This window comes from Carettochelys insculpta, chromosome 4, assembly GCF_033958435.1.
Source record: "Carettochelys insculpta isolate YL-2023 chromosome 4, ASM3395843v1, whole genome shotgun sequence".
Lineage (NCBI taxonomy): Eukaryota > Metazoa > Chordata > Testudines > Carettochelyidae > Carettochelys > Carettochelys insculpta.
The window spans coordinates 124,870,822-124,891,509 of record NC_134140.1 but is presented as its reverse complement, the minus strand read 5'-3'; the positions used below and the strand labels follow the sequence as shown (position 1 = coordinate 124,891,509).

Below are 20,688 nucleotides of genomic sequence, written 5' to 3'. Positions count from 1 at the left end.
ACCTTCCTGTTAAGTGCCCTCACACTGCCTATTAAGCCATGCACAGGCCCTCAAAATTGCAGTGAGGACAGGTGCCTCTGCCTGCCACTCTAGTCCAGAGCTGCCGCAGCCAGGCAGGGTGAGGAGGAGGAAGGTGTCTCTACCTACCAGCTCCAGCGTGGACCTGCCACAGCCAGGGTAGGTGCCTCTGCCTGCTGGCCCCAGCAAAAAGTTACCTCAGACTTGCCCTGGCTGGGGACAGGTGCTCATCCCCTGGCTGCGGAGGAGCCTTTCACCTGGCCCCGAGTTGCTACTGGGGGGGTGGGGCTGGGGGAGAATCCTCTATCCACAGGGCAACTACACCCCGAGCCTGTCATCCTTAGCCCCATCTCAGAGCCAGCACCCCCAGCCAGAGCGTCCTCCACACCCCAGCCCCTCAGCGCCATCCCCTGCCACGCACTGCTCACATGCAGGATGGCTTCTGTTATGTGATGCATCACCTCCATACAGGTGCAAACAACAAGTCATTCTGCGCATGGACACAGAAAATCAGAGGGAACGCAGGTCAGTGCTCCATAAACCCTTCTCCCTTAGCAGAACGCTTCTGTGGCAGAACAAGCTGCACTGTCTTGTCCAACTCCAGGTCCTCTCATGGCAACAGGAGTTTTCCTATTGATTTAAGTGGCACACAGGATTTGGACCCTTAGGAATTAATTCACCATCACTAGCCACGTCTTCAAAATCAATCACTCTGCAACCATTTTTTCTAGAGTGCTAACACAGCTCTCCTACCGGATTATCCATCGACAATCAATTCAGAACACCGTTAATGCCGTTTGATGGGCAAAAGATCAATTTTCAGAGAGCTTATAAATAATGCATCCCAATGCACTACTAAACTCAACAACAGAGTGCGAGGAACAGGCAAATTCTGCTGTTGACTCGGTCTGAAGTCAGGGGCTTTGCTCTATTTACACTTGCATCGATGTGCAGACCCCACCGGCAAGGGGCCAGAGGGAGCAGTTGCCTTGGGCCCCTTTGAAATGCTGAGGCAGTTCTGCTCCTCTGCTCCGAGTGGCTGAGAGAGAGGGGGGCCAGCACCTCGGCCTGAGCAGTGCTAAAGGCTGACTGCCATATGCCCTGCTCCTTCTGCCCTTGGCCCCACCCCTTCCAGGGCACAGAGCTGGGTCCTTTCACCCTCCTTGCCCTGGGGCCCACAGTGACTGTTGGCTTAGCTATCAATGAGAGCAGCACTTGGCCCTTGGTATTCACTCAGGCTGTTACCTATCTCTACTTCCATATGTATTTGTCTCTCAGTTGCTGCTACATTGCAGCTTCATCACAAGTTCAGTTTTCCTCTCCTATTCTGCCACAAGAGCAAGAGAACAGGTGAACGTTTCCTATTACGTAGGGAATTGAATCTATAGGGTAGGTTAGACCACATGACCCTCACTTTGCCAACAGGAACCTTCAGCGTTTGCTAACAACAATAGCTACTAGCAAGTGAGAAGAGGGTTTCAGCCTGGGGCACAACAATTTCTCAACACAATCCCCAACTTCTCTGCCAGTCTATATCCACCACCCTCTAGTGTAGCTGAATGTGAGACACATTCCCAGCCAGCCAACCAGCCACTCCCCACTAGCCATTAGTACTGCACTTGTAACTGCCCACAGGCAGACCTGAACCTGGGATTTTAGGAGCTTAATGCAGGTGCCTCTACTGCTTAAGCTAAAGACACATATAAAGTAACCCCTAAGCACATAGATGCCGACTCCATGGGCATTCCAGGGCTGGAGCACCCAATGGGAACAATGGGTGATGAGCACCCATTGAGCTTATCTGCTCGCGTGCTCTCACACACACACCCACACCCACACACTGCCCTGTGCTTACCACCTCCTCCCACTCCCTCCCTGCACTTGTGAAGCACCACATACGGCTGTTTCACAGTGCTCAAACTCTGGTAGGCAGTGGGAGGTGCAGGGATGGGGAACCCTCTGGGGAGGAGTTGGGGAAGAGGTGGGCAGCAGCAGAGATGGAGGTTTGGGAAAGGGGCAGAGAGTACAGGCAGGACCTCCTCAGGAGTGAGTGTCAGGCAATCCCAGGCAAAATGGGACGTCAGCACCTTTGCTTTAGCATATATATGGACACAGACATCTGTGAAAGGCGTATAAAGCCGAGGAAATCATTCGTAGGGAATGACAGATTTGAGATATTGAGTTTGTTTTTGTTCAGAAATGATCCATAAATAGTTTATGTATCTGAAGATATTCATGGTTCAGTGAGTAATTTCTAGGGTTTGTCCTTGCTCTGCAAATTGTTCATGAGCAGTTTGTTGTGGGTATGCAACATTTTAAGTTGAAGACATTTTAAATTGGTTAGTTTATGGAGCGTGTAGTATTGGTGTGAGCAGTGATGGCACAGTGGCTGGAGTGGAGAAGGATATAATGACAGCCGTGTTCCCTGTAACCTGAGCACTTGGGTGGCAGGAAAGATTCAAATGCCACCCAGTGGATTAGTAGAGAGCCCACAGCTGCCCCCAGCCAGTGGTTCTACTGGCGGGGCACATCCGCTCACATATTGGTGCACATAAAATTTATTCTGCACATGGATGGAAAAAAATTAGAGGGAACATTGTATGCCAGGACTGGAATTTATAGCAAATGCATAATGGGAAAGAGCCAGAAGGCAAGCAGACTTGTGACAACTAGGGACTGAAGATATGAAGCAGAAAAATTATCTGTCAAGGGTTGAATTAAATTAATTTCTTCATGTGAGACTTGAGTGCTCATTAGGCAGCTGTGACGAATATAATCAATGGTATTGTCTCTGCTCCTCCACTGCATGAGTGTAACAGAAAACCAGATTTCTTGTGCAAATATTTGTGTGCAAACTCAAAATTCCCCAGTGACTAAAGTGACCCAGTAACTCATTCACTGCACAATTCATAGAAAAGCATCACAAAAGGGGAAAGTGCACACAGAACTCTTTCCTATCCAAGCCAGTGTTCCTGATGAATTCCAAAGTTGGTATGTGCTGGGTGAAACCTTTTGACAGGGTAAATTAAAACCTTGGCAAAATTAAGTGAGACCACATCCTTCACTTAAGACAGCTGTAAAACACTGAAGAGGTCACACCTAAGATGAGGGCAAATAGAGAGTCTGCCCAGCAACTAGCAATGCGGGGACAGGCTTCCACTGACTATTGTGCCCAGGTGGGTGGGCGAACAGGTGCACGGGGATAAAAAAAGAGACAGACAAAACAGAAGAGCAACAGTCAGAGATAAAAGGCAAGAAAGCCAAGCAGCAGCCTGTGGGCCTTGTGTACCATCTCAGTGCTACATGCTGGGAGAAGGCTGATCTAGTGATCTCTGCTCAGGACACTTCTATACTTACTGCAGGTTTAACGCACCGCGATCAGTCCAGCAGAGTTCAATTTTGCCACGTCAGTTTCTTTGCCCAACTATACTTCCACACCAATAAATGGTATGTTGCATGACTCTCAAGACCACCATCTCATAATAAAGAGCTATTGAGACTCCATCTTTATTTCTTCCAAACCCCACTTTTAATCATTACTTGACTTTGATTCACAAAAGTGGTTCAACCTAAAAATTGTCAGGGTTACTCATAGTCGATGAAGAATTCTACCAAGTATGAAGAAAATTATTCAGCCCATAATCTGCTTTTGAGTTACAGGACAATGGCATCAGCTAATTTAAAACAACTAATAATATTTGTTACTGTTTTGTTTAGCGCACCTGACTGAATTTCCGCTTTCTACTTCGGGAAGAGGCCTCAATCTGCCTCAAGGTATTTTTCAATCAGTTTTTACTTTTGTAGTTCAAGGTGATGTTTTCAATCCAGTTTTTAATCAGATTAGGGTTAGGTTTTGTGGCCGGAGACCAAATATGATCTTGCCTTTAGGTTCATGTTTGACAAGGCTAAAACTTCCAAGTTTTTGTCTTCAATTTGCAGAAATCTCATTATTACAGCTATTCTTGTGAAACTATTCACACTCAGCAGAATTCGGTGAGGATATCTGGGCAGAGCATCAACTTTCATAAATTAGACTGTAGGGGTGACATGCCATTTTACACCAAAAAATTATCTCACCCAGAGTTGCTGGATTATGACTATGCATGAACTATATCAGAAAACAGGTTCCTACTCAGTCAGAACCAATAACACACTATTGAATTATATAAATTCAAATCCAGCCAACAAATTTGCAGGGGCTCAGAGCTGAGGTGTTGATCTTGGGGCATAATTATCTGTTGTACACCATGCCCCCGACCAAGGCATCTAGTTTGGAAATAATGGAGCACCTTACCAAAATTGTTTGGAACAGCTCTTTTCAAGCAGCATGATACACAGGGGGAATACATTTGATGAGATGAAAGCGAAGTGGAGGGAAGATCAGAGATAAAAACTTCTTAAAAACCTTGGCCATCTTGTTCCTCCACTTTTTTTTATAAACATGCCATGCTTAGAACACCAGCTTTTGAAAAGCCTAGAACCACAACTCAGTAAGCTTGTGCTGCAGCCAAAATTAGTACAACTTCCCCTATCTAAAAATCTGATTTATAACAGAGCTCTTCTCACAGTGTGGCAATCAAGACTGAGACAAAGTCAGACTGAGTCTGATTTTACAGAAGGAAAACAGAATGCAGCAGAGGTAAAAGTAAGCCAGCACAGCAAGGGATGCCATACTGGCAAGAAAGTCGTCGGCAAAATCCAGTACACTAGACCAGCAATTTATAGCCAATACAGCACAGGGCAAAAACATAGGGTGACCATATTTCCCTATGATGAAAATGGGACACCTGGTAAAATTGTTCACATTCAAGCAAGTTCAATGGCAATCAATCAATCAATCAGAACTATGTGGTACTCTCCCCCAACCAGGGCCAATGATGTGGGGGCGAGCATGATTTGACCTTGACCTCAAGCTCGAAGGGGGTCTCAGACTTAGACCCTTGTTAATTGTTTGGCATTTGAAAAGCATTTGTTAAATACAAAAAGTATTCCAGTTCTGTCTCACTCTTTTTGGAACCATGTTTTATTTTCACGTATCTCTGTTTAAAATTGGTATTATGATGAGGCTCCTCAAAAGCCGGGAGTGGCCCAGGCCTCTCTGGACCTGTGAGAGGCCCTGTTCCCAACATGCTTTAAAAGCTCCAGGTCTCAGTGGGGAAGAGGGGCCAGGAGGGGGCTCAGGTACAGGTGTAGTGTGACTTCTGTTTGGGGCAGGGCCCAGCAGGCTCAAGTTCACTCCATGGGGCAGCACCATGGAAAGCAGAGCCACCTCCAGCCCATTCGTGCCCACAGCCACCCAGCTTGGCTTTGCTGAGGTGTGTTTGGGGGCGGCTCAGCTCAAAAAGCTTGAAACCAGCTCGGGGTGTGGGACGAGGAGTGGCCAGGGGCTGTGTGAGGGCTGGAGCTAGCTAGGGGATGTGTGCCAGCAGCTCTGGTTTCAGGAAAGGATAGCTAGGTGCTGGATACGTGTAGGCAGCTAGCTCGGGGGCAGGCAGAGGATAGTTTGGGACTATATGTGGCCAGGGTGCAGGGAGTGGGTAACTGGGGGCTGGGGCAGCTCATGGTGCAGGAAAGGGGTAGCTAGGGGCTGGGTGCAGGTAGACACAGCTAGAGATTGTGTGTGGGCAGGGCATAGCTCAGGTGGCAGGGACAGGGTGTGTACCAAGAGGGGTCCCCTGCAGCTCCTGCTCTCTGAGGGCTCTGCCAGCTATGGAGCTGGGCCCCCTACCCCTTCAGCTCTTATTGGCTATGTGAGAAAAGGGGGCTGAGAGCTGGCCAGAGGCAGGGGGAGAGGAGGAGTGGGTCTGTCCCTGGGACTGTGCTGCACTTTTAGTTCAGGTTGCGGGGGGAGGCACACAGGGGTCACCAGGGCTCAGGCATTCTGTCCTGCAGCTCCTGGCTTCATTGGCAGGAGAGGTGGGAACAGCAGGGATCAGGGCTTCGGCCTAGGGGGAGGAGCATGCTAGGGACTGGGGGTCCAGCCTGAGGGGTGGGGAGGAATGGTGTACTGGGGAGCAGGATTTCAGCATGTGGGACGGGCACACTGAGGATGGGGGCTTCAGCCCTCAGTTCCTGTCCTCAGCCCTGTGGGGTCACCACCTAGGGCATTCAGCTCCACAGCGCCCAGCTTCAGTGGGGGTTACGGGAGGCCCAGGGATCAAGGCTTCCGCACCACAGCCTGAAAGAGCTGGAAGACTCTACCCCCACACTGAGAAATGCTGCTTTAGGCTGCACACGGGAAGGGGTGACCCCCCCCCCCCACCTCTAACAACACAGGCTCCCTCTCCACCGCCTGGCTTCGTGTGTGTGTCTGCAGCTGAGCCCTGCCTGATAGCGCCGCCTGCTGGCCGCAGCTTGCCCAGCAGTCTCCTGTCGGCTACAACATGCAGGTGCCCAAGCAGGGGAGCGCTGGAGCTGAAAACACAGGACAATTGGCATTTAAGAAAACAAGTGGGGACAGTTGCATTAAATACGGGACTGGCCCTGCCAAAACAGGACAGGTGATCACCCTGCAAAAACACTGTACTGCCCCCGACCCCTCCGCAGAGGGGCCTCTCCTCCACTCCCTCTGTACAGCAGCAGCCCCACAGTCAGTGCTGCGGTGGAGCTGGAAGTGGTCTGGCAGCCAGAGTAGCTGCTGGCATTCTGCTCCTTTCCCCCTGCCCCTCTTAGCAGAACCCCCTCCCACAGCGGCGTGCTCTGGCAGGGTGTGATGGAGTGGGTATTCGTGTGGCTCACAGAGGGTGTGGGGCTCTTGCGGAGGGAAACCTTGGAGACCAGGTGACACCTCTGGACTGCTGACAAAGGGGGAGATGGAGCCTGAGGGGTTTGAATTGGAACTGGGAGCTGGAAAGCAGTTAGTCTGGGCTGGGAGAGACAGAGACAAAGGAGGGGGCAAGGCCCCCGTCTCTGGGAGCCCCTCAGGGCCTCCTCTTCCCAGCATGGATTGGACTGGCTGTCTCTGCCGGCTGCACTGACTCTCTGTACAACGCTATGCTCTGGTGGCTAATAAACCCGCTGCTCTCCTGCTGAGTGAGAGTCGCTCCTGCCTGCGGACGGGGTGCAGAGCTTGGGGGCCCCTGAACCCCATCACGCAGGGCAGCTGCTGTACAGAACCGGGGGGAGGTAGCTCCACAGAGGGCCCAGCAGGCAGGGCTAGAGCTTTTGCACCCTTCCCTGCTGGCAGGGGCAGAGTGGGGAAAGCAGCACAACTGCTGGCAGCTCCTGAGGGTGGGGCTGAGTTACATGGGGCGGGGGAGTGTCATGTGCCCCCTTTATCTAGTGTCTCACCCCACTGGGGGAAAAATAATTTTCTTTTCACTCCTGGGGTGCAGACTCAATATAAATAAGTCAAATTCCAGGCTCCAAATGTTTTAGCTCGTTACTTTCCAATCCATATGCCTCTGAATAAATTAAAATCAATGAACAAAACAATTTATATTCTGATGGCAACAATAAAACCGGAAAACATAAATATGGTCCCAGAAATATCGCCCACCTGTTGGCTAGAGCAAAATGGCATTTGCCAAAAGATGTTTCTTTGTATCTTCTGGCTAAGGTACCGTGCGCATTTCATTGCTATATTACAGGCCAGGAAGAACATTTTAAAGAAATGAGTCAGTAGAGTGCAGTACAGGCAGAGATGTTTTGGGCCTCGGTTCTCCACGTGCAAAGTGGGAATAATATTCCTTTACTCCCTTTCATGTGCTTGCTTACACAATCCTATCTCCAACGCATTACACTCTCCCCCTGTCTTTGCAGAGTGGAGCTCTGATCTCATTTAGGGATATTTATGAGAGGAGTCGCCTTGTTTGCATCCACAAAACCAACAAGAAGTCCTGTGGCATGTTATAGACTCACCAATGTATTGGCGTATAAGCTTTCGTGGGCAAATGCCTCTAACGAAGCTGGTCTTTGCCCATGAAAGCTTATGCTCCAGTAAATCGGTGAGTCTATAAAGGTGCCACAGAACTTCTCATAGGTTTTGTGGCCATTTAGGCACTACTAGAATAAAAATAAATCAGACAAAATAAAGGTAAGAAACTATTGAGTGTAAGACCAAAAAAACACAACTTCTATCAGAAATGCTATTTTTAATGTAAACATTTAAAACGTATTTGGGGCAAAAGGAGACCGGGCTTAGTGGAAGGCCAAGACAGGGACAGGAATAAGTGGCAATGCTGTACTGCTCCCTTGGTGTATGAAGGTGCATTGGGATGAGAAGACGAACATGCGGGGCCAAGCACAGGTTTTCCCACCTCATCCTACCAGCACACCAGAGAGTTGAACATCCCTGAGTGGATCACACACTCATCCACCATTTCTTAGAGGGAGCTCAGCAGGTGGAGTTGTATAAAGAGAGAGTTGTTTCTCTCTGGTATAACTCAAGGGACTGGGTCTTTGCTGCCTGGTTTCCCCCAGGAATACGTGTTTCTCCCTGGGCAGTTGCTGCTGAAGGTGTAGGGGAGGGCTTGTTGCACACATGCATGTGCAACCACATATGCATGTACACACACACACAGCATGTATTATGAATCTAGCTCCAGGCCTCAGAAACCTAGCAGCTCCCCAAAGAAGAGGCTAGAACACTGACAGACCTGATCCCCTGGGAAGGGCAGCCTCAACTCATCCACAATGTTTGCTACCTGCCTCATCTGCTTTGCAGAACAAGTAACTCCTTTTTCCATTCAGCCCTCTCACATATATTCCATCCTCTTGTCCCAACTATTCAGTCTCCTCCCTCCCACAACTCACTTTGCACCTTCTGTGAGGCTCAAGCTGTCACCAGTAGAACAGTCCTGTTCACACTTGGATATGGGTAACTGCCCAGGAGCAACAGGGACACAAACTGCCTCTGATCCTCACAGCTGAACACTCTATCAAAGGCTCCAAGGGAATTCTTCCAGGCTTGGTTTTTCAGCACTTCTCCATGTGACCTATTGAGCTGCTGCACTAGGCAGGGTGAGGTAATCATTCTTCATTAGTTTCCTCATAAATGCTCTTGAGACTGAATGGTATAGCCAGGAATCATGGGGAAAAAAATCCTAAAGCTCCATTAACACCCACCTCCCATCTAATTTGCTGAAAAAAATTCTCCATTATTTCTCCACTGATCTTTTTGGTTTTCATTGCTACAGTTCCATAAATTCTTTTCTCTTGAAATCTATGCATCCATTATAAACTCAGGAACAAAACAGAGTACCGAGCAAAAGAATTAACATACCTGCTGTTTGGTGCTTTGCTTCAGGCCAATGCGGGAATGACTTCTGGACTATGAAACAAAAAGAAAGGGAGGGGCATTAAGACTAATTTACTTGAAGAGGGGAAAAGGCAGGTGACACACTAATACCGGTTGAACCTCTCTAATCTGGAACTCTCTTGTCCAACAACATCCGTAATCCGGGTGATTTCAGTTAGCTGGATGACCACTTATGGATGTGGCCAAGTTTCCCATGGTCCCATAAAGTTGGTTTCCAGCTACCAGTTCTGGCTCTCCGTGTTCTGTGCTGTTACTTAGGTATAATTTACCCCTAAATATTTTCTAAGAGCCCAGTCAGCAGTGGAAGGGTTGGTGATGTGCTGGACAACATTAACATCCTGTGATCCAGCAACTTCTCTTGTTTGGCACCAGTCAGGTCCTGAGGATGCGGGACTAGAGAGGTTCAACCTGTATCTTTTTCAGACATTATGGGCCCAGAGATGGCAAGCATTCAGAACCCAGCAGCTCCCATTGTTCTTAATGAGAGCTGCTAGACACTGTGCACTTTGGAAAATCTGGCCCAAGTTCCATCCAGCAGTCATTAATCCCCTCGGGCCAAATTTAGAGGTGCCTCAATTTGGGCATATAAAATCCAAAGGCAGTTAAGAAGTTGTGTACTAGCTGCGCACTACTAGCACAGTCCCCCCCTCCAAGGCAATTCTCTGGTCCCTGCTTCCACAGCTCCATGGCAGGTAATCAAAGGTGCCTTGCACAGGAGGAAGACGTGGGCAACCCAGGAGGAGGAAGGGGGGAAGCTGGTGGGTTCGTGCACAGCACAGAACTACTAGGCCAAAGCTTTGTATTGAGGGAGGAGTGAGCCACTTCTCTTATTTCCTCCCTTCAGTGCCTTGCATAGGTGCCAGGTCCCTGCTGCCTGGACAGCCTGCTCAGCTGTAGTTGTGGATTCTGTCACATCCCACCTTCGACCCTCACCAGCAACGCACATGTAACCTGCACACCTAGGGGTGTGGTTCCTTGTCCCATGTAGTGGCACCTAGACCACTTACAGAAAGAATGAGTCGCGCATACAGTCTTAGCTGAGTGCCTGCTGCCTTTTAGCTCACCCTGTAGAGGCTCCTGCACTGAGCTCCAGCGATCCTAGGCTGAAATCCACCTGTGGGTGGTTACACAGAAACAAAAGCCCTTTCACATAATCTGTGTTACATGCCCCCGGATCTCTCCCAGTGACATCAGAAAGTGTCTTCTCTCCATAAGGACTGAGGATCAGCTCTTCTCATGCTTTTTGAGAAGCCTCTTGCCTAAATCCTCAGTACTAATGCTACTCCATATTTAAACACAGATGTGCGTTGACATCAGGACCGTCATCCACCTTCATGTTGTTGCAATGGGATTAGATCCTCAGTATTCCGCCACGCCAGGCCCCATGATGAAGCGCCCTATGACTTTTGTTTTGAGGTGACTGACTGCATTTTGATGTTTGCCTCTCAGGAAAATATAAAGGACCAGAAAATCAGGATCTGGAAAGGCAGGGGAACAGATCTGCACCCCCCCACTAGCAGGTGCAAGGAAAAGCAACAGCAGGCTAGAGTGGAATCTCACACGCACTGTGAGCAACTTCATAGTACATCTGAAAAAACCTGCTGAAGATCAGGGTCTACCTTCCAGCATGTGGGCTTTGCAGAGCTATTTGCTGCTCAGTGTGTGCCATCTTGTTCTCTCTCTGTGAAATAATTTGTGTATAAACATATCAGCCCTGCATTCCCCAACACTCAGCGGGGCTTTTATATAAAAGGAACACACCACATTAGCTGGAATAGCTGTGAGAGTTGGCTGGAAAGCCTGCTAAAACAAATGACATTCCAGTAAAGAAATATGGAGCTTGGCTCCAGGCTCTCCTTTTTTTTAAAAAAAATCAACATCAGAGTGTCTGTGCCTCATTCTCAATGTCCCTTCCTGCAGGAAGGAAGTCCCTAGCATGGTCAGAATGCTGAATATTAGATCCTGGTCTACTTGTATTGTTTATATTTGTTGCTACTCCCAGAGGGCCTCCTGTAAAAATAATGTTTCTTCTTACATGATTGAGCCGACCTGTAATAAAAGGACAGCTTTAATAAAAACATCCGGTCAGAGAAAGGCTCAGAGCATTGATGCTCTGTTCCGATGGTTCTGATCCAGAGGTCATATACTCCCAGGGGTATGCTGAAGTCTTCCAGGAGGTACTTCAATTCATCTAGATATTTGTCTAGTTTTACAATAGGCCATATTTAAAAAAAAAAGAAAGTCAGTATGAAATTGCATACAATGACTTCTTTATACGCTATAACCAGAAATGTAAGAACGATATTTATATTCCACTTGATTCATGTTATAATTACTTAGTAAAAATGAGAGAGGCAGCAGCTTTTATAGTAATACTGCCCTGTGACACTTTCATATTTTTATATTTGATTTTGTAAATATGTCACTTTAAGTGGGGTGTAACTTGGGGGTACATAAAACAAATCAAACTCCTGAAGGTGGCCTGAAACAGCTGAGAACCATTGCTCTACTCCAAAGTAACAATTGTAGATTGGTCATAGGGTCAAGCTCTGCCCAGGTAGTGCCCGCAACTTTCACCCGTTTTCATGGAAGTTTAATCTGTGTGTCAGGATGGAGTTTCAGCTTTGCTGATCTTTTCTGCATTTGGATGGCTAATAGTAGATCTGACACTGTCCCATAGAATGAGGCAAGAACTTCAAGTATGTATGTTCTGTGTGCGGTTGGGAGAAGGCGTTAAAGCAATTACAAATACATAACCTGTTGTCATTCTTTGCTTCAGTACTTTTTATAGGTACATAACACCCCCTTCCTCTCACGTTGATGAAATCAAATCACTGAACGTGCACAAATGCCCATGAACCTGTAAGTTCCACAGCTGCTAAGTGTTTTTGGTCATGACCTATATTCATATATTGTGGCTACACAGGACTGCAGCTGTCAGTGACACCATCCAAGACTCGGTACTCCTAAAAACCAGACCTCTTCCATCTGTAAAAGCAACGAGGGATGCTGTGGCACCTTACAGACCAACAGAAATATATGAGCATAAGCTTTCATGGGCAAAGACCCACTTCGTCAGATGCAGGTCACCTGTGTTACTTACACAGGCCTTAGGCCTCAAAAAACTTATACATGTGCCTTTGCTCTATCTCAGTCCTTTAACCAGAGGAAACATTATTAGAGAGGAAGGAAGCAGTAGCAGTGCACTAGCAGGAGCTGGGTGACATATTACACAGAAACCTTACAAACTTTTCTCTTACTAAAATGCTCCAGTTTTTTGAGTTGGCAAAATTTCCATAAAACCAGTAGAGTTTTGTAAACTGAAGGAAAATAAATAATCTTTATAAAAATTGCTAGTGTGTATCTGTGTAGTGTCATCTATTTTCTGCCAAGCAGATGTAAGGACCGTCACGGGTCAACTTCCCATGGAAGAAGAAATCAGCGACTTGGAGCTTTGTTTCATTACACAAAGTCCTGGAACAGAGCTGATCACAATGGCACATAGGCTATCCTTTTCTCCAGGAATACCATACCAGCGCCCACTTCCCAAGAATTAATTCTGACCCAAGAATGTCTGTCTGGTTAAGGCAGAGAGCAAATGCTCTTACTCTTTGCCACAGCTCTGAGTCCTTTCCAAGAGCCTACCTCATAAAACTAACACCACAGCATCTCTTCCAGGAATGAACACAGCTTGTAAATTGGTCGAAGTAACACATGAGGCTCTATAACCACTCTAGTGATCTCTGCCATAATAGCACTGAGGCCAGTCAGCGGCCATAGTGGTATTCCTTTGGCATAGCCTGGCCAACTTTCTACTGGCACAAAACTGAGCACTCAGCCTTGCCCCTTCTCCAATGCCCTATCCTAGCCGTCAGCAACCCGAATAGCAAGAGCAGCCATTTTTTCAAATTCATTAAAAATAAACTTAGTTCAAGAGCTGCAATGCATATGAATATGAGATGGTCCTTAATAAATAATGTCAAACCTTACTTTTTGTAACTCCTGTTTTAAGAACAGCGCACACACAATGATTTGTAATGCAATACATGTTTCCTGCAGGATGCTCTCTCTCCCCCCGACCCTCACATTCACTGGGCTGGGGCAGAGGGGGAGGGCTTCACCTGAGGGTGCAGGCTCCAGAGTGAGGCTGGGATGAGGGGTTCAGTGCATAGGATGGAACTCCAGGTTGGGAGGTGGGGATGAGGGATTTGGACTGCAGGAGGGGTTTGGGTGTGATGGGGCAGGGGTAGGCATGCAGGAGAGGGTGAGGGCTCTAGGGACGGGCTGGGGATGAGCAGTTCAGGGTGTGGGAAGGGTGGCAGGGTATTGAGGTGCAGGGGTTGAGGGCTCTGGCATATGCCTGGGGTGAGGGACTTGGGATGCAAGAGCAGGCTCCAGGTTTGGGGAGGGGCTCAGGCCTGGGGCTCAGGGTGCAGGAGCCAGTACAGGTTCTGGCTGGGGGCATGAGCTTTGGGCTGGGGGTGAGGATGAGGGGTTTAGAGCACAGCAATTTGGCACTGAGTTGTGGGGTGTTCAGGGGTGAAGTAGGGAATGGGGTTCAGGCTTACCTCAGGCAGCTCCCAGTCAGCAGTGCTAAGGCAGACAGGCTGCCTGCCTGTCCTGGGGTACTGTGCTGTGCCCCAGAAGTGGCCAGTAGCTCCAGCTCCTAGGCAGAGGGGGAGGCAGGGGGCTCCCTGGCACACCATATACACTGCTCTCACCCGCACATACCACCCTCCCCAGCTCCCACTAAATGCAGATCCAGTCCTCAGAGTGCTAGGGGCAGCGTGTGGAGTCCTGTGCCCCTTCCCCACCCACCTAGGAGCAGGACCTGCTGGCTGATAACAAAGACAGCCTCAGTGATCTGCACTGGTTCATAGAGTGCCTCACCTCCTAGAGACAGGATGCCAACAGCTGCGGGCATTTGAATGGTTTGTTTTTCACCGATATACACTACTAGTAAGCTGAACTGCTGCTATATCTGTTAAACATCCCCTGCTTAACATGCCACTTGCTGGAACATGCAACCTTTTGTGTCTATGAATAACTGTAGTAAAGGGTTAGGATGCATTGTTTGCACAGTATTATTCAATGAGGAATTCAGAGCAGGTAAAAGTCTTGGATAGGAGACTCATGTTCTGGGATTCACACACATTTAATGTCCTGGAAACTGATTGTTACTAGTCTCCAAAATCACAACATCTTCATGGAGTATTATCTAGGACACCTCAAACACAGTTACTCTGAGGCAATGGGACGCAATCTAACGTTTGAAATTGGATAGGGAAGACTGAAAGCGAGATAGCTTTTTGCTCTTGCAGTCCCCTTCTCAGAGGGTGACAAGAAGTCAAATTGAGTCAGGTTCAGTGTAAGTGGAGAAATATTGGGAAGGAGGGAGAGAAAGACTCAGTCACACACCCCCAGCAGGTTTCTGAGAGTCATTAGCTGAAAAAGCCTGGGATTTATTGCCAAGCTCTGCTGGCATGAGAGACATGGTACTGACATGAAGCCAAGCCTACAAAGCAATGCTAACCAATCAGACCCTCCAGACTGTACACCTGCATCAGACATGATGGGCACATGCACCCTCTGCAAGGCAGGCAGAAATCATTGTCACCCAGCACCTTGGTCTTGATTCTGCTAGCCCTAGTCCACACTCTAATTTCTACCAGACAGGGCATAAAGCAACAACATCAGCTGAGCCAGTACGTGCCAATCACTTCCTACTGAACACTCGGGGGAAAAAAAAAGCAACAACACGTTGCTCTGATGATATAAAAGGGACTTAAATAAAGCAGAAACAAGCTGCCTGCTCAGCTGACACCCCCAGCTGCTGTGGAGCTGTTGTTTGAACCCTATTCCACCCCTACTTCCAGCTTCCAGCATACACGCAAAATTGGGAGCATGCTCAGACTACAGTGCACTACAAGAGTCTCCACTTGTCAGGGTCTACAAAGGCCATAAGAATAAAGTATAAATTGCTGTGTGTTCTAATTTATGCCAGAAGCTGGGCAAGGCCCCTTCACAGTACTGCAAAGCCACCCTGGCTTCCACTCCATACCTGCCTCCGGAACTTGCAGAATGATTCTCAGCATCTGAAGAAGCCCTTGCCACAGCATGAGCAACTTTTTTCCCCAAATGTGGTAGGCAGGCAGCCAAGCTGTCCTGTGCTACATTGCCTACACAAACCCACGTGTTTCCAAGAGGCATGAGTGCCACTGGGGAAGCCTGCCTGGAAAGCAACCAACATTTCTTTCCTCAGCAATGAAGAGCTTCCAAAGTCCAGAAAGAGTTTAAAGTTGAAAAAATTCAAGGTGGCATGAAAGAACCCAAAAGCTAGTGAAGGATAACTGAACAAGAACAGTGAGGACCATTCTGCCACACTGTCCTCCTCTTGCAAGCAGGTGTTATATTAGGTACCTGCTAATTAACCTAAAAGCAAATAATGAGGGAGAAAAGGAGCATCTAGTAGTATTACCTGTAGAGTATTGTAGAGCAGGGAAGACAGAAAAACCAGCTGGCTTTAATCTTCCTCGCTACCGTTCAGTTTGTGTCCCCAGGATCAGGCATAGATATGGGAACCTCTCACCACCCTCGTCACCAAGATCAGTATAGAAAAGAGTAGGCTAGCTGAGCAAACACAACTACGAGCCAGGAGCTTCCAACTTCAAACCCCAGCTCTGCTCTTAGCTTGTGGCATGGCACAGAGGAAGCTGTTTAACCCCTCAGCCTAAACCGTTCATCAGTAAATTGTGACAAGACTCCTGCCTTCATAGACCCCACAGACACACAGAGCATCCGTCATTAATGTCTGTGAAGTACTTGGAAGCTGAAATTGCTACATAAATAATACCCATAATGTGAAAGAGTATGGGTATGTCTATACTTATGGAGGGTTCAACGTGCCACAATCAATCTCTCTGGGTTCAGCCATTGAACCTGGTACTCCATGCTGTTGTGTGGAGTAAGGGACATTGACAAGCCCAAAGAGCCCTGATCTACACCAGGGAACAAAGTCAGTCCTGATAATGTCAATTCTAGCTATGTTAATGGGGTAGCTAGAACTGCATATGTGGGATCAACCTTGTTCCCTGGTAAAGACCAGGCCGGAGTTAAATTCAAGTGTGCTCTGGACTTGCAGAACCTCTACATTTGTGAGACAGGCATCTATCAAGAAGGAAACTAAAAACTCTTTTGGACAAGAGGCTGGGGCACTTCAGACCATGGTCCCTCATTCTAGCTAGCTCTTGATGGGCATATCCTCCATGAACTTATCTAGTGCTTATCTAGCACAATTTGGTCCTGATTCAGAAGTGGGATCCAAGGCAACGCTGCAATACATATCAGAATACCTTCTTTAAAGAAAAGCAATGAAGTGAGGCCTACGAAGGTATTCCCATTGCAGCAAGAACTCTCACCTTTGTTCTTACTGCATTTTGTGAGCTCCCCCCACCCCTGCCAGGACAACTTGCACAGCTGGGGTTCCAACTAATGACACAGCTGTGCTTTATGATGCTCTGCGGGAGTGTTGCCTTTTCCTGAGCTATATGACCATAAACAACCATACTGCTCCTGCCGTCCTTCCCCACCCACCTCCTGAACTGTCTGACATTAATGAAAGTGTCAGCTGTGCAGTATTCCTTCCTCCGCCTCGAGATGGGCTAAGATGTCTCCCTGAATAGCAAACATTCAACATTTCAGATGGCTGTGATGCATTCAGATAAATCCCGGGCCGACCAAATGCTGAGTATTTTTGCTTGATCAGGATAATTACGTGTTGGGAATATGGCGATCTATCTGACTACTGACAGAACAGAAAAAAAAAAAAAGGGAATCGGGAAGAATTTGCAATGAAAATATAATCCTCCCTAATCCTCCTATTCTGCCACTGAATTTCAATTCACAATTTCTTAGGATATCAAGCACAGGTTGTATCCGTCAGGCACTGCAGTCTTTGCATACCCTCCACAGAAATGAACAGGTTTTCTATTGCTTGCAAGGAGGGTCCAAATTGTTCCCCAAATATGAGACACACACGTTATTACTGTACCACAAAGTATTTTATAAACTACATAAGGACTGCAGAGTTCAAACAAAGCCACCTTATTTGTACAGAAAAATCCCTTTAATCCAGCACATCGGGGACTGGACAGGTGCTGGGATTACCAAATTTTCCAGACTACTGGACGTCACCACCCTGCCCCCTGTACTCTTGCAGTTTCACCACCCTGAGCCTAGCTGCAGCTCACCACCCCTGCATGTCCCCAGCTTCTTCACCACCCCGCTCTCCTGCAGCTTCGTAGGGTGACCAACCGTCCCATATGGGGCAGGATAGTCCCGTACTTGGGATGCCAAAAAGATGTCCCAACTTATTTTTTAAAAGGGATGAATTGTCCCATATTTAGGCCCTCAGGGGCTGAGGGCAGGAGCACCCACTGCCCCGCTGCTTCCCCAGGGCTCTGGGCCAAGAGCACCCATGGCTGCTGCTGCCACCAATTCCCCAGGGCTCAGGGCCAGGGAGCGTCTGCGGCCATCACCACCCCCCAGGCCCCCCGCAGCCCTAACCCACCCCTGGCGTAACCCCCCCAGCCCCTCTCCCCCAGCCCCAATCCAGCACCCAAGCCCCCGACTTACACAAATTATGAGGAACTTGTATCTCAGGGGACTTCTACATGCCAGTCCATCAAATTTTGCCAGACTGTCTCCACAAATGGGACTGTTTTTGCAAGATGCCAAACTGTCAGGATTTCCAGACCATCAGAGACCAGATGAAAGGAATTTGACTGTATTACCCACTAGCTCCTAGCGATCCAGACTCATTTTGCTAGGGACTGTACATATGCATACCAGGAGACAGTATCTGTCCTGAGATCTTATCACCTGAATGGCTAAGACAGCCAAAGGGCAAGATTCATAGATTCACATGTTCCAAGGCCATAAGGGACCACAATGTCCATCTTATTGAGCCCTCCTGCACATCACAAACCAAAAAACTTCCCCAAAGCATTTCCTGTTTGAACTAGAGCACATCTTAGAGAACAAACCACCCAATCTTCATTTAAACATTGCCCGTGAGGATGAATTCACTATGACCTTCGGTAAATTTCTCCAATGGTTAATTACTCTCTCTCTTAACAATCTGCATCTTTTTTCCAATCTGTATAGCCCTAGCTTCAACATTCAGACGCTAAACTATATTATGCAGTACCTCTGTCTGCTAGACTGAAAAGCCCATTATCCAATATTCATTCCCCATAAAGGTACTTAGGGACGGTGACCAAGGCACCCATTAACTTTTCCTTTGTTAAGCTACACAGACGGACTCAAGAATTCAATAGCTCTAACTCCTATTTTCCAATTCTTTAATTATTCTTGTGGCTCCTCTCTGAATCCTCCCCAATTTATCATCATCATCCTTCCTGAATCATGAGCACCAAAACTGAACACAGTTCTAACAGCAGTCACCTCAGACCAAATACAGCGATGAACCAGAATCTCTGCTCCTCTTCCAGATTCTCATTCAGACACCCCAGCTAGCCCTTTGGCCCAGCTCACTCTGGAGCCTCTGGTCAGCAGATCATCCTTCAGAACTGTCAAGGTTTTTTTTTTTTCCCCAGAGTTGCTACTCTAGCCCAGAGGGCAATAATACAAAATCAACACAGCACACATGGACTGGATTACACATTGGATAACAAGTCTCAAAATAGGTGGCATCCCACGGAGTTTTGTTCTTGCCTTATTATTTTTTGCCCCAGGTTCTTTTAGCTTTATCATCAATTACCTGGAAGAAAACATAAAATCATCAGTGATAAAGTCTGAAAAAAACCAGAAAACTGGGGAAGAGGTAAACAACAGAGGCCAGGTCACTGGTACAGAAGTGTTGATCAGTTGGTAAATGGAGCATAAACAAGCAATGTATTCTAATATAGATAAGTAAATGGACACATCTAGCAACAAAAACAATATCTCACCCATAGTTCCAGTTTCACAATAAAAGTATGTTATACCAAGTGCAATGCCTGACAGAAGTCTATGTATATTACTGCAGCATTAGTACCTTTATCAACCAAATTTTTGACTTCCTCAAACACCATCTTGAGTTTCACACACACACACACAGAGCTAGCTGGAGGGTTTCACAGATATCTACTGACAGCAGGTGTCTGGTGAGAACAAGGAATTTTGAACTTCTTTCCAGGACCTCAAGGGAAGTGTGTTCTAGTGGGCACATATTTCTGCCATGTTCCCCGACGCTTAACCCCTTCTGTCCTGTTGCCTCTAATGAGTTCCTGTCCCACCCCTGTCTCTTCCCCACCACTGGCTCCATGGCAAAATCTGGTTCTCCTCATATACCCAGTCCCAGTCTCCACCCCGCAGGCTTCTCCCTGGTGTCCCAGGCTCTATGCTCACCAGTTTTCACCTCCCTCTCTGGGCTCTCCCTAAGCTTCTGTCTCCACCCCTCCCCACCCCGTCTCAGGCTCTCCCCTTCCTTACACCCAGCCCCATTCTCCCCCATTTCTGTCCCAACCCTGTCCCCAGTCTCCTCACCCTGACTATCCCAATTCCTCACATCAACTCCTCAACCACTCTCTCCCCCCTCTCTGTGTCCCATGGCCTCCCAGGGCTGCTCACACAGACCCAGACTCTACCACCCCACCTCTTTACTCTCCTCTCTTTGTCCAGCCAGTCCCCTGCACTCCACCTCCTTGTCAGAGATCTTACCCTGACCCATGAGCTTCTAGTTCCAGTCTTCTTGTCCAGCAAGTCCCAGTCCTCCTGCCCTTGCTCTACCACTGATGTCAGTGCCAACCACCCTCCAAGCCAGCTTTGCCTCTCCTATTTCCCTCCCTGGCTCCTGGTCTCCTTGCCCATCACTCCCAGCCTCCCCTCTGCAGTCCATCAGAGGCTACGTCTACACTAGAAGCATCTGTCTACAGCAGTTACTGTTGGAAGAGATGTTCCAGCAAAACGTCTGTCAACAGATGGCATCTACCCATAAAAGTGGATTGAACTTTTGATACACTCTGTCAACAAAATGGTCCCCAGAGCATCTATATGGCCTTTTTTGTTGACAGCTTCTATTGATAAAAGCCATTTTATGTGTAGATGCTCCAGGAGTCTGGTTGACACAGCTCTCAGCCACCCAGATCTGAACGCAGTGCACAAGTAACGGTGGCAATACTGCGACCTCCTTCCAAAGTAACACACATCCCACACAACTCCCCTGTGGGGCAGGACTCCAATCTGAGAAATGTTGGTCTCCCTGGTGAAATCTCAAATAAGGTGAAAGCACACAAATAACCAGATTTCACTGGAGGAGATCAGATTTCAGAAACCAGGACACATTTTCTTGGCTGTGAATTTGGTAGGGCCCTAATTATTAAAAAGGAGTAGTTTTGCTAACTCGGGAG

At 47.9% G+C, this 20,688-nt stretch overlaps 1 protein-coding gene across 1 annotated transcript in view; it reads right to left on the bottom strand.

The window, feature by feature from the left end:
- RASGEF1B (RasGEF domain family member 1B) overlaps positions 1 to 20,688 on the bottom strand; it is a 321,568-nt gene that overhangs the window by 252,987 nt on the left and 47,893 nt on the right. Inside the window, exon 2 of the mRNA XM_074993742.1 lies at positions 9,242 to 9,289. Within this exon, the coding sequence (XP_074849843.1) occupies positions 9,242 to 9,289 (48 nt within the window). The remainder of the gene's footprint in view (positions 1 to 9,241; positions 9,290 to 20,688) is intronic.